The 15,019-nt window shown below is 43.2% G+C and overlaps 1 protein-coding gene across 1 annotated transcript in view; it reads left to right on the top strand.

Moving 5' to 3' along the window:
* lin7a (lin-7 homolog A (C. elegans)) overlaps positions 1-15,019 on the top strand; it is a 29,486-nt gene that overhangs the window by 2,007 nt on the left and 12,460 nt on the right. The window contains exon 2 of the mRNA XM_028400721.1: positions 9,607-9,725. Within this exon, the coding sequence (XP_028256522.1) occupies positions 9,607-9,725 (119 nt within the window). The remainder of the gene's footprint in view (positions 1-9,606; positions 9,726-15,019) is intronic.

Raw genomic sequence — 15,019 nt, 5'->3', positions numbered from 1 at the left:
TATGAGCTTACATCCATTTTTCATTGTTTAGACTTATAGAAAGGACTGAAAACAGCGTTGCAGTGTCTTTTAACTTGTGTTGATCTTAGTCAGGGATTCAGCTGTGCATGCAAAGGGGAGGAGGTGCTGATCCATACTCACATGTCAGCAGATGGCAGACGTAATGGCACGAGCAGCGGTAATGATAGTTTCATGCAGGAGCCGTCAGAGAGAGGCAACATTACAGGCTGTCCCCCCCACGTTTCTGCTGCCACTTTGGAGAAAACACTATAATTGCTAATGAAACAGTGCGCTCGTCTGGTGTTGGGTGTGAGCTTTAAGCTGAGTTCGTCAAAGACGCACAGGGAGGAAACGAATGGAGACGCTCACACTCGGCAGTCCGGGTCACAGCGGGATGAAAAGATCTTACATCATTGGCCTTCCTGTTATTGTCAGAGGAAATGACAGTGATAAGCAAGCACAGAAGTGAACAATGGATCTGAGCCTCCCTGTGTGTGTATTCTAAAAACCTGGCATTCAACAGCTACAAAGAGGCCTCAGACATGATATTTTATGAAACAGTAACAGCTGAGGACAGATAGTTCCAGAGATTTTAGCCTTTCATATATTTAAAAAACTGCACGCGCGCTCTCTCTCTCTCTCTCTCTCTCTCTCTCACACACACACACACTGATTTTTACCAGGTTCAATGCTGACCCCCTCAGTTTTGTGTGTTACCATGCAAACACTGGCTAATTAGCACTAAATGTAAAGTGTGAACCCCGGGGTGCTGGAGGGAGAAAAACCTCAGAGAATCACCAACGTCAGCGAGCTTCATACTCTAAGGAGCAAAAATGTCTGTGTGACACTGATATGAATGAAAGTGCCAGCTAAAGCTATAGCCAGGCGGCTAACAGAGCTAAAAAGGTCCATTCTAGCGAGTGTGAGTGGCTGTCTGTCTTCCTCATGCCCAGTGACCTGTCCTTGGAGTCTGGATATGCAGTGCCACCTTTGCCTTACTTAGAAATAACCCCTTAACCAGAGTTTTAGGGGTTCAGCTGTTGCTCACAGTGGTGTGGACGAAGACAGAAGAGCTAAGTGAGGCTGTGATTCTGGTGCAGAATGTGGCTGGACTAAATCCCTACATCACTCTACTCTTGTCATAAATTACAGGTCATTTTGCATTTCCTCACTGCGTGGCAAGCTTACAGCCCGCTGTCCTAACAGAGTAAGAGAGTGCCGTCCTTGTTGTTCTCTCTGAGAAACCACATCAGCTCACTGATTTGAAGCTACATGCTGTCATTTTATAGCACTGATCTGAAGGACTAGAGCGGAGCTGACATGCTGACGTCACTTGTAGTTGGACATTCCAACATGTTAATACAGAAATAAGGATTCTCAGTGTAATTGTCTTGGAGGATCGCTGCCCAGTCATTGCTGAAAAAAAAGACAATAAGAGCGTGATGTTCTCTGCTTTCACCACCTGCAGGAGCCATTAGCCGTGTTGGAGTGATTTATTTGCCAGGGGAGCATCGCAGTTGGGAAAATTAGAGCTAATTCTCTTGGCACAGAGACAGGACTGGGTTGGTAAAACCCTGTTGTCCCATTTTATTGGTTCAGAATGTGATTATTTGTGTTTTTTATAAGCTGCGTTTAGCAGCAGAGATGCCAAGGGCACCAAGGACACCCAGGTCAAAGGCAGCAGCAGATGGCAGGGCTGTTTTTGGACAGATTATTCCCATGACATACAGATAGTTCGCTTCAGGTCAGAAAAAGGTGGCTGAAGGTTTTTTCTGTCAGGTATCTCAATCAATAATCATAAAAAAAGGATCTTAAGAGATTTAATAACATCTAGTTTAATCAGCTCTGCCTCTGATGTTGATGTGTTTATTTACATTCTTACAGCTTTGTCAAAATGACACTTCTAAGCACTGGAAATGAATTACACCGACTTCTGCTGCTCTCTGTTATAAATGGAACAATTATAGCAGAAAGCTGGATGGCTGCCCAGTGCCAACACAAACCCACAGCAGCACTGAGCTGCTGAAACCTTCATTACATGTCGCTGTGGCTTTGTTCAGCTCCGTGCCTCGTTCTAATCAGCGAACGATGAGGATGACCTTTTTTAGTCACAGCCTGGTGTTAGCAGAGCTCAGGCAAATGAGTTCACAGGGTGTTCCGCTGCATTGGATACCACCATTATTATAACATTCTCGTAAATATGTGGAAAACTATATGTTTAATATAAACTGTGTGTGTTTGAGTGAGTGCCAGGTTACTGTGTGATTAAATTACATAATGTGTTGTGACCTGTTATCTAAACCCCCTTTCAAACACTTGTTGCACAGAGACGCTGTTTTATCCCTTAAAGAGACAGTACATGAAAATATGTCCTGCTGATGCTCATACTGATTTGTATACATTATATCTACAAAAAGCAGTGTGCATCTCTCCATATGACAGTAATGGCGCAATTATTAATGGTGGATCCGTTGCTACCTGTTGCACTTAATAAGGTTGCTGGGTGTCATCCTTCTCCTTGTTAGACATGCTCAGACATGCTCAGAACACCTCACTGGGGAAGTTATCAGGGACGAATCCTAATTAGATACCTTCCTGTCAAGGTGGAGCTCAGCCACTTGTATGCACGGTCTTGGTATTTTGGTCTCCACCCCACAGCTCGTGGCCATAGATGAGGGCAGGAATGATCAGCTCTTCACAACAACGGACCTGAGCAGAGCGCCATTACTGCAAACGCCATCAAATCTACCTGTCGATCTGAATCACTCGCTCACTGAACAAGACATTTAGACACTTGAACTCCTCCACTTGAGGCAGTAAATTCCCCAATCCTAAGAGGGCCTTCCATCCTTTTCCAGCATAGGACAATGGCCTCAGATTTGAGGGTGCTGATTCTTATCCCTGTTGCTCTGCACTAAGCTGCATGTTCATGTTGCCATGGTGACTGTCACTGTTTTTTTTTTTACATGATTTATTGTCATGTTCAGGAGGGAGGAAACATACCCTAGCCATTCTCCTTTGCACAGTAACCCTCTGAATATGATGACACATTTATTCAGGATTTTGCGATCAGATGTTAAACAGAATATTATATGAAACATTTTGGAAATGGAAGCATCCTCTCAGTCTGTTTGAAGCACTGGGATTCATTGAGCTGATGCTGTGAGAGGAGGAGGAGAGCCAGCAGTGGAATCAGCTTAACACTCAGGTTTTGGTGATCCTCTGTAAATATTGGGGATTCCATCATCGTGGAAATTTGCTCTGAGGCAGCACTAGTGAAGTCTTGTGACAGTCACATAATTAAAAATCCTACATTCAACTTAGCTCGTTTAATCAGGCAGCATCACTAATGAGAATGTCCTCATCATAAGTATAGCAGAGGAAATTAACTGCTGACAGCACCTCTGCTGGTGCCATCACTCTGCTTAATATGGCAGCAACTGTACTCAGTGTAAGATGCTCTAATTTACTTTAGCAACTCAAAGGCGTCCTCTGTACTTTGATGTTTTTTTCTGACATATAATAACAAGGAAATGCTTTTTTTAGTGTTCTCAAAAAAAATTTAGATACAGCAGCATCGTCTCTCTTTCTTCAGAGGAGAATCTGTCAAACTACACAGCCAGAAGGACTTAATTGCAGACAGTCTGGTTGTTTCAGAGATATGCTAAAGCTGGCAGACCTGCTGTCATCAACCGTGAGACTGAGCGCTGAAGTGAATCTTTATAACAAAAAGCGTTTACCTCTGGAAGCACACAACCATGCTCCGAGACTAAAAAGTCAATACAAGACAATGAAGGAGTTAAAGGGGATTTTCCTGATCAGATCAGGAGCCAATACGTGTTCTAATGTGGGTCAAACAGGGCTGATAGTAGAAAGTCAGAAAAAGCAAAGGAACAAATAGGGTTGGTAAATGAAAGGAAAGGGCCACACTTAGTAATGAAAGGCTTATGTGTGTGGTTGGTAATACAGATTTCGATCTGCAGGGCAGAGTCACAGACCTCTGACACAGCCTCTGGCTGCTCTGTTCAAGAGGACAAATTGGCCAGTATGTGGATGTCCCACAATTCCTTTTGTACGCCCTCGGAACACAGAAGTTACATCAAGCGGATTGTCCTTTGGGGGCCACAGGATCCTGTCCCTGCTTTTTACGGATGATGTGGTCCTGTTGGGCAGACGTGACTTGCAGCCGAGTGTGGAGCCACAGGGATGAGAATCAGCACCTCTGAGGACATCTGGTTAGGATGCCTGAACCAGGAGCCTGGTATTGACCCAGTACATGATGGGGGATTATATCTCTAAACTGACCTGGAAATGCTCTGTATCCTCGCAGGAAAGATGGAGGAGGTGGTCGGGGAGAAGGAGGTCTGGGCTTTTGTGGTTAGATGCTGCCTGCTTGACTCCACCCTGGATAAGTAGAAGAAAAATGGATGTATATGGAACTCATCACTTGTAGTGAAATCAAGTGCAGCTACCTTAAAATTCCAGTGAAGTATAGTACTTATTCTACTAGAATGCAGTTTAGAATGTATTTACACATCAAATTCAGCACTTCTTCTCATCGTTGCTGCTCTTTCATGGCTACGGTGGTTAGTCAGGGGTGGGATCACATTTCCCGTGATTTTCCCTCCAGCTCAAGATATTCATAGACCATGCATGTACAATAACAGGCACACCATGTGGGTGTGGAGGGAGCATGGGTCTGGTGTTATCTTGGAATACGCTTCATTTATTCTGTCGGCTTGTTTTTCTCAGTTGATGACACGCAATGAGATGTTCATGGTTAAATCATTGTTATGAGAGTGCACAAGGTCATTCAGTCACTTCATTTCTCCCTCTGCTAGACTATTAGGTAATGTATTATGTCATAACTCTGCATGGGAATCATTTAATGTTAATGTGACGTCACTGTGATCCCCTGCAGTCATCTCAGCTGCTTTGTCATGAAAAAAAAAATCACCCTTCAGCGCCTCCTCCTCCTCTTCCTCCTCCTCTGGGATTCTACGCTGCTCTGATCAGTCACACAGCTCATCCGATGGCCCACTTTTACATTTACCACATAGAGCGGCAAGTATTGGAGTGCAGTCTCAGGGCATTTTTTACTTCAATCTGGTTGGCTCAGTGGAGACATAGACAGAATGGTGAGACATAATCCAGGTGACAGCCGTTTATCAAACCTGTGCTCAGGCTGGATACACAAACGAGGATTTTCATTTCTTAGAGACATGGCAGACCACAGACATAAGGACAGATTTGGGCAGATCTACATGCCTGCTAATTCAACAGTTTCACCATGGCAATTCCACAGACATGAGACGTTACAGAAACGTACATGTTCAGATTGCAATGCTGAACAACAGTGTAGCTCATCTCCTTCTAAAGTAGGGCATGAACTTATTAATCACTCTTCTTCCTGTGATTACTATTCATCGACCCTTATATGTAACTTGAACACCAACAGGACAAGACACTTATTAGCGGCGGAGGGGTGTTTGACTTATTACAACAACTGTCACACTCAGATGTGATTCGATAGCATTCGCGGCTCATCTGTGTGATGCAAAGCTTATGAAATCTAAAATTATCCCCATTTTGAGTTGGAGAGATTATATCAGGAAATGGGCAGCAGTCACTTATGATCAGCAAGATGAAAGCAAGAGCAAAAAATATGTCCTCCATATCAATCTTTGAAGTGGAGCTCTTGATGTGGATAAAGAAAATGGTGCTAATGAGGGTGTGAAGGCAAACAACAGCAGAGAGAGCAGAAAAAAAAATCTGAATGGCCCTTGACCTTTGCTTAATGAGAAAGAAATGCTCATAAACCTTCGAGACAGACGCCCTTGGTGCTTGGAAGTGTACCAGCTTATTATGAGCAGTTGATATTCAGACAAAGGGGTAAAAATATGACCTTGATATAATAATATTAGTACATCATAGTTAGTAACAGCACTTTAAAATCACCTTTTGGTGAACAGCTTTTTCTTATGGCAGAAGTATGTGCTAGCCTGTGAACACTCAGAACTGCCAGATATCACTGTTTTCTTCAATTCACAGCAGACCACTACAAATAGATCCCTTTAAATAACTAAAGTGACTCCACGAAAGAACCTAGACTGTATATAGAGCTGGATGACATGGCTCTGCCCAATGGGTCTGTGCACCATCCACTCCAACAGGAGGACCATTTCCACCATGATGGCATCATAGAGCAGTGACAGCGTAGCCTACAGTGACTGAATAATAGTGGAGTGTAAACATTTTGGATGCTCCAGATAACAAAGAAACTGCCCTCCATTAAAGCCAATAACCCATTGTTTTTGTTAGTAAATAAAATAGCTACGTAGCTAGTTAGCATCTAACCTACCTCGGTGTAAACAGCGGCTTTGCATCACACAGATGAGCCGCATATCTCTGTGTGACTAACTCACCACCTGCACTGTTCACATTTAGTTGATTGTTTGTGTTGTCTATCCTCTGTCTGGAAGCCATTTTTGTTGGATGTGCTTTTGGAGAAGTGCACTCCAGAGAAACCCTGAAAATCACTTTCCAAACACGTCTGATAGTCCGTCTTTCTGTTGTAATGTTGAAAGTGGAAACGCACCAAATAAGCGTGAAAGCTTAGCAGCCAAAGTGAATTCAGTGACCCATTTTGAGAGGTAAATCTGTTATCATGCATTATGTGCCCAGTGACGAACAAAAAGCTGGACAGGCTTAGAAACAGTAAGTAAAGGGAGATGGGGGGTGGGGGGTGGGGCTTAATGCCTCTGGGAAAGGGAAGCAGGTGCACAGGTGGATCAGGTGACTGGAGGTGGCAGGAACATGCCGTGACCAGGCTAAAACTGTCTGTACCCATACACATACCTATGACCATAACAGACTTCTGTTATTGTTATCATCTCGTTATTATTTTATTAATGGCTGACTAGGCTTATACTGCAGGCTCGCCGTGATGCCAGCTCTCTGTGTATCCCTCGCTGGAATAGTTTTTGTGAGCCGTATGGGCTCGATGGGAACTGAAGCTGCAATTTCGTGCGGATCAATATAATCCACTGTGCTTTATTACACAGCGCTTGAAATAGAAACAGGCATTAGCTCTCTGTGAGGCATGCTAATTGTGCCCATATGTAGTGTAAAGGTGAAAAGCTACAAAGCACACAGCGCCATGTCTGTGTGTGTTTTCTGTATTGATGGGTCCCTGGTTGGACAGCATGTGTAAGAAGCCGAGGAAGGTCTTAAAAAAAGATGCCGCTGTGGCTCAGTGGTGTGAATGTAAACCAGCAGCTGTCAGTCAAACGTAGTGTGGGTGTTCTGTTGCTGCTGCTGGCACAGAATGTTAAGCATAAGAGATAAACTCTGGGTTTGTTTACAGGCTGCGGTTGTATCTGTGGACGCACTGGGCATCTATTTCCTGAGCTGCTCCCGTGCTGTCCTATCGGAGCCTTTTGGGGGCATTCAAATTTGGCACAAAAGTTATTTTGGACTGAAGGATGAAGTGATTAGATTTTGGTGTTTAAAGGTTACTGTACACTTTTTTGTGATATTGTTAGCTCCGGCTAACAGGAGTTTAAGATGTCTACGTGCAGGAGGAAGGACCACTCTCGAGAGGATTATCTTGGTTTCACTCAATTTACTGAACGTTAGCAGCAAACACAGGTGAGTTACATGTACAGCCGAGCGCTCCAGCTCCAGGGCGACATAGACTTAAGTCCGCACTGAAGGAGGCGAGCGCCCATCAACAGGCTGTCATCAACACGGAACTTATTCTCAACCGGACAGGAACTAGGTCTAGGTCCTACATAGTTCCGGGAGCAGTAATTTAGCCATGAAATTATATAATGAAACACAAAATACCTTCTGAGGGTTATTAAAGGTCAAAACAACAGAACAATAGCACAACAATATTTCAGGAATGCTATATGAGAATTTCTTCAGATTTGGCACCAGCTGTCAAAGGTAAAGGTCACAGTGACTCAACTAAAAAAGGATTCTAAACTTTCTATAGTAAGGAATCTTTCTTCTCTTTTGCCAGCAACTATTTATCTGATCTACTTCAGACTTGGTGGATTTATTACAGGGTGTTGCGTTCCAGGGGTTAGTCCAGGGGATAAGGGGAAGCAACAATAATGTTTCCCTGGGTCTGAGGAAGAGACAGGAGGCAGAAACAGTGACTATAAAAAGAATTTACTAAACAATATAAAGAGCTACACACAAAGTAAAAACAACCAGATCAGCACTCTGATCATTGGGCCCCCATTGGGCCAGTGGGTGCGTTTGCTCCGCCCATGTGCGTGCAGCCACGTACCCGTGCTGATGAGCACCGGCACGTAACACCAGGGACCTAAGTAAATGCCATGTCAAACGTGAGGTGATGGGATGAGCAGTAGTCTTATTTTCAGTAGAATTTTGTAGTAGCTCAACCTGACTGAGCAGGAAGAGCACTTTCTAAAATCACTTCTTGGTGTCATCACAAAATCTAACCATTCCTGTACGAACACTTGATGGTATGCCAGACGGATTACAGTGTGGTTTCACAAATTACTTGAAAATGCAGCTTCTAATTCTTCTCATGGTATCGTCTAGCTGCCAGATGTGTGCATATTCAGCAGCTCATTCACTAACTGCAGCTCATTCTAATCTCAAACTTGACACTTAGAGATATTGCCACACTGTCTGAACTGGATATCCTGCATTGGTCGTGTCAACAGAATCAACTAATAAATGTAAAATTTAGCCTAGCTAGCATTAGCTCTTCACAACTTCTTCCTGGATGACAAACTAAACCTGCCTTTAAAGAAGTTTTAGCACTTATTTGCTGTTTAAAGATGGTGGGAGTTAAGCTGTGTGAGGAAAATGTGCTATTTATATAAAAATAAGTATTTGATTAAACTGTACTTAGTTGAGTGTGAAGTGTATCTGAGGAACTAATCCCCCAAACAGCAGAAAAACTCAACTTTTCTGCTGCTTTAATCAATCTGAAATGATTATGCTGTTCTCTGCTTCATACTGTTATAAGTTTGTGCGATTAGTCTTTCAATAATTCCACACCTCCGCTGTGAAATTGCAGCAGTCATCTCTCTCTTTGTGTGGTCAATGCTCTCTGGACACACACGCTGAATAAAACATGTTATTGACCCAACAATCCCACTCCAGTGATTGAGTACCAAATCACTTCCCTCTCCCTCCATTATGTATCTCTATTCAGCCTGCCAGTTTCAGAGGGCAACAAATTAATCAGCCAAACTGGCAGACGCATTCTGCGCGAGCTAATTAGAGGAGAAGAGCCCGGGAGACCCTGCAGTCACAGCCTCTGACCTCAGGCTCGCTGTTTAGTGTAAATGCTTTGTAGTGCCTTCTCTGTCTAGGAAGTGTTTGCTTTGAGTCCTCCTCTGCGTTACTCTCATGCATGGCTAATACAAACGATGGGATTGCTATTCCATCTTCTTTGCAACCATCAGGCCCTGACTGATTTTCATTATCCCACTCATTGATTCACCCAGCGCCTTTGTCATGGCAGTGCTGTTAATGTAATCGAATGGGGCAGTCTCCTTGGCATGAGTACCCACACACATATCTACTACTCACTCCTATCTTTTCTCTTTTTTTCCTCAGACGTTGCCAGGGCTATCGAGCTGCTGGAGAAGCTGCAGGAGTCAGGCGACGTCCCCGGTCACAAGCTCCAGTCTCTGAAAAAAGTCCTTCAGAGTGAGTTCTGCACCGCCATCAGAGAGGTCAGTAACCGTCAGAGGGGGAGGCATTGGTCCATGAACACCAGCGTGATGTTTTTGTTCTTTGTCTTCTATGAGACCCTTTTTTTTTTTTGGATGACCTTTTTCATACCACTCCAATCAATCACTGTGCTCAGTCCTCAGTGAGGAGTGGCTGTTCTTTCAGAAAGTTCTGTCTGGACCGCTGTGAAAACAGTCTCACTTCTTTGTGTGTTTGCAGTTGTGCTGCAGCAATGCTAACTTTTGTTTACAGTTACACTATACAGAAGAAGGCTGAATCATTTCCTTAGAGACAGAACAATATTGGAAAACATAGCAATATCAACATTTGGCCCCTACTCTCTGTGTGTAGCTTGTTAGCAACCTTGCTAATATTGCAGAAAGATGTCAGAGTAATACTGAAAGGGAATAGTTGGGCCACATTTTCAAGATATATACTGTCCCTCTTATACACTAAATTGGACACAGTTTAATGTCTTCTGTCTTTTGTCTCTATGGACAATTTCAGCTTTGGTCAACTGATCCTACCAGCTGCAGGTGTATTAAACTGCTAACAAAAGGTAAAATGTAATCGACTTGATGCCTTGGCTGCAGGTGATACACACTCCTCCCTGATGGGGCTGTAATATCCTAAATGTGCTGCATGTACTTTTTAATTGAAAAGCAAAAACAACAACAAAATTGGAGTGTACCTTTAAGTGAGTGACATCAATCAACAAATGGCTGCAGCATAATGAAAATGTCCCAGCTTATTGCGCTGCGTTATTACTAACACCGTGAGTTTCTGATGGCATGAAAAATTCACACAAAACGTTCAAATAATTCAAAAACACAAGCGTTTCATTAAGCTGAAGGTTTGCTAAGCTAATTACCCTGATTTTAATTAAGTGAATCGCTGTCAGAGGCTGGGTTTAATCAAATTTTACAGCACCAGATTAAAGTGTGAATCGTAAAGCAGTTCTTGTTTTCTCTTCTTGTTTTTTTAAACGCTCTCATTCACATGCATGCAAAGCAGTCTGATCCATCATCTTAACACCATTCATCAGCAGGACAGGCGTATAAAGCAAACAAGGGCTTTCACTCCACATGGCACGACTACACAGGCTGATAACCGCAGATCTTGTATATTTAGCGTCCTGTCTGTTGTGATATACTGTAGCATTACCCAGTGACATGAATTTGTTAGGCAAACAGCAGCTTGAAGAGCAGGGAAACAGATGACAGATGCCACAGCGGCCTCTGTCCTGCTAGTTAATTGTCAAAGTGTACATGTGATTTGTCCTGGAATGATAGACAATTAGCAGACTCCATCAGTATGTTGGCAAGAGCGCGACTTTGTTTTCTAAAGGGCATTGTGTTGTAAACTAAAGGAGCATGTAATGATGTTTCATTGCTGCAGAACAGAGCAGATAAAGATGTACTATTAGTTTCTGTCATTGACTTCAGAGTTTTAGAACAGCTGCTGAGCGTTTGGTCCTTACTAGTGTTCAAAGAATTGCATTGCAGCCACAGAGGAAATCTTAGCACCATGCATGTAGCCTGAAACAGCAGCTTAGGGTGAAAAAGTAAGGTTTAATTGTTTGCTAACTGTTTGGCTAGCTGTTTTTTGTAACCATTTTACAGGAATGAAATACTAAATGTGATGTTGCCTGTATTTACCAACAGGTCACACTAAAAGGATTTTCTTTTTAATAATACATTTACTAAATGTGTGTAAATGAGCATGGTCAGAAATTTGCATGTCTGATAGATTATTTGTCACTGCAGATTTTCAACAGTGTGTGTTACATATAGCAACGGTTGTTTTTACACAGCGACAGTCTGTTATACTCAGCAACGATTTGTTATAACACGGCAGCGGTCTGTTATACAAGGCAGCGTTCTGTTATACACGGCAGCGGTCTGTTATACACAGCAACGGTCTGTTATGCAAGGCAGCGGTCTGTTATACACGGCAACGGTCTGTTATACACGGCAGCGGTCTGTCATACAGGGCAGTGGTCTGTTATACACAGCAACGGTCTGTCATACAGGGCAGTGGTCTGTTATACACAGCAACGGTCTGTCATACATGGCAGCGGTCTGTTATACAAGGCAGCGTTCTGTTATACAAGGCAGCGGTCTGTCATATACAGCAACGGTCTGTTTCACATAGTAACAGTGTATTACACAATGCAACAGTCTGTTTACAATAGGACTGGTTTTCAGAAATTGCGTGTTCAACTCTGACAGGGTATAACATAACATTTAGCCAATTTCCACACATCCAAACCCTCCCAGACATGAGTGGTTAAAAAAACTTGGACTATACAAAAATCAAGAAGCATTTAGGTTCAGCTGACAGTCATGTGGTGTAAATAGGGTGTTGACAAACAGTGACATCAGATGTAATACCCTGCAGCTCCAATTCATGAATGTGGGAGTTCATTTCTTTCTCCAGCCAGTGTCTGGTCATAACAGTGTAAAGCTCAGCCAACACTGGCACTTACACCAATTAGGAGAAATGGCTTGTGACAGAATGTTATGTAAAAACTCCTGACACCATGCAGAGAGGCTGAGAGGCAAAAAAAAGGGCTAGTCTTCTCTCTTAGGATCCAGCTCGGAGAAGCATGGCACATCCTGGCACTGAGAGCACGTCTGGCAACCAGGCAGACTGATCTCAGTGCCAGTCACTGGAGTGCAATGACAGTGATTCTCAAAAACCTCTGAGCAGGGCCTCAGCAGCAGCAGCAGGATGTTGTCCTCTTCCAAGAGCTGACCCACAAAGAGCTAGCTAAACACAGTCACCAGGGAAACCGTCGGAGATGCTCTCTCTCACTCTGTGTAGTTTGTTGTGGATTACATGTTGATGATACAACAGCCTCTCTGTGCGGTGCTGAGCCAGCTGGAGGACCATTTATAAGTGGCAGCTATTGCATACTGTGTCTTATTACTGTTATTACACAGAGCATTAAAGGAGGTGCTGTGGTGGAATATCACAGCTGTCAAAAGCTGCATCCTCCGAATCTCCGTTTTTATCGGAAACAATAAGGAGAGACGGTCTTTGACTGGAAGGAAATCTCAGTGGGAAAGTAGCAGTTGGATGGATTTAATGGTCTGATATGTGAAAGTCTTGTGTGTGTGACAGGAAACAGCATTTTAACAACCACAGGGTTCACTTTCCTACCAGATGATGATGTTCCTTTAGCAACATGGCAAGCCACTATTTCTGTCTGCTAATGGACACAAAAAGAAAACGGGTACAGCAATGTTGGTGCACGTTTTTACACACATACAGTGTTCTTGCTATATTTCCCTTTATTTATCATTCTTTTCTTGGTTCTAGTGTTGATTCCTTTTCATTTAAGAGAACAATCAAACATTTTTGGTTTAAAAGAGGGTTAAAGCAGTGACTCTATGTAGTTTGCCCTCTTGGTAATGGAGAGGAAGTCAGTGACAATGGCTGAACAATGGCTGAAGCATCCACTGGACAGAAGGATTTGTTTAAGAGCTACGTTTAATGCAGGAAAAAGTGCTAAATTCAGACAAATGCTACCAAATTTTAGCATAATTTCAACAGGAATAAAGACTCATAATGTAACACAATAACATCTAAATCCATTAGCTGCCAAAAGAAGAAAAATGCACCAATAAATCTGGAAAATATGAAGTGATTTAACAAAAATCGTAGCCATTATTTTACTCCGTCTCGCTCTCCTGCATGTCATCTGTCAGAATTAACTACTTCCACAGCCATAAAACAGAGGTTAAACTATAAAACCCTCCTGCTGCTCATTTTGATCACACTCACCTTTGTGGCATTTCATTATCATAGATGACCTTTCTTTCCACTGCAATCTGTGATATGATTCTTTTTACACACACACACACACACACAATGTGACGTGATGTAGCTCATTTCACAGTCTGCTGGGTCGACTCAGAGCCTGACAGGGTGGACATACTAATCCTGTCAACGACACAGAGAGAGTAGAAGTACCAAACATTTAGCAGTAGTACTTAGTACCTAGTAGTACAGTGACTGACACCACATAAATAAGTTCCAGCTAGCTGTCTTTACCAGCTTGCTTGCTTGCCTTGGATACAGTAGCTTGCTAGCTAGATGTTCCTAAAGCTGCGCGTAGCTCTATGCCATATGCCGGAAGAGTTGGATCTGGCAGTTTCTTTATAAATCCGCCAGGCACATAGATCCACACTTTTAAATGATGATAATGGTAAACTCCAACCAGAAAAGGTCCCAAACGCTACTTCACCTAAATGGATACAATGAATGGCTTGCTTCCCATAACATTTGAACTGCTGTCCCTGATACAAATTATGTACAAAAGCTTCTGCTAGCTGATTAAGCTGTTTTTGATGTTATCATTATCAAAATGCAAAATGAGTGGATACGTTAGCTAGTTAGTACTGATTGAATCAATGCTACCACAATGCTAGATCTGTCACATGTAGAGTGTGAGCATGAGCAACAGGATGCAGTTCACTTAACAGCCAAAGGTGGCACTATTAACACACGTTTTCTGACTCCAGCTTGTAGAATCTTTAACAACCTGTGTGATCATGTGCTTAATTACTTTCCAGCAGTGATAAAGACGCTACGTTCCAACATGAGTCAGCCTTGTTTAACAATGACAAGCCAGTTGTCAGCTTGAAGAATGGTTGGTGGGGGAGAAAAGTGCCAGTTCAGCAGTGCTCAGCTAAATTACAGAGAGACAGAGGGTTCTGATGAGCTGGTTGTCTTTCCCCACTGCGTTCATCAATGGTGAGGGCGGTGGGGAAAATCCTGCGTCTCTGTGTTAGTCTCACTGCATCAGCCAGAATGAATTGTCAGGATCAATCAGCCTTGCAAATGGGAAAGGAAGGACACAAGACGAAATGACTGGAAGAGCTAACCAGCTGGAAATGATGGAGGTGGGAGGCGGGAGATTTGCCGTATATTGAGTTACAGAGTCCCACATGACGAACACACAGGAAGTGCAGCAAGCAGGTGATCATGGTGTTAAAACCGCAGCAGATTTTCTACTCCAGTGAGATTTTCAATCAGCGTAATTGACCACGCTTTTTAATATGAAAGCAAAAACAAGGCCTCTGCCTCCCACATCACATTAACGTGCATTACCTGCACAGGTTCCCTGCATTGTTTCCATTTACATTAACCAGACTACGACCTTCTCTTTCACCCACCCCTCCACCCCCCACTCTCCATCTCGCTGAGAGGAAGAGGAAGCCATGGTTACCAGCAGCATCACATCATTTTTCCCTGCGGGCCTCTCTTGCTATGCTCACGCTTTGTGTGG

The sequence above is a fragment of the Parambassis ranga genome, chromosome 2, assembly GCF_900634625.1.
Source record: "Parambassis ranga chromosome 2, fParRan2.1, whole genome shotgun sequence".
NCBI classification, from domain to species: Eukaryota; Metazoa; Chordata; class Actinopteri; family Ambassidae; genus Parambassis; species Parambassis ranga.
Note: the sequence above shows the minus strand (reverse complement) of the source record. Positions and strands in the feature narration are given on the sequence as shown.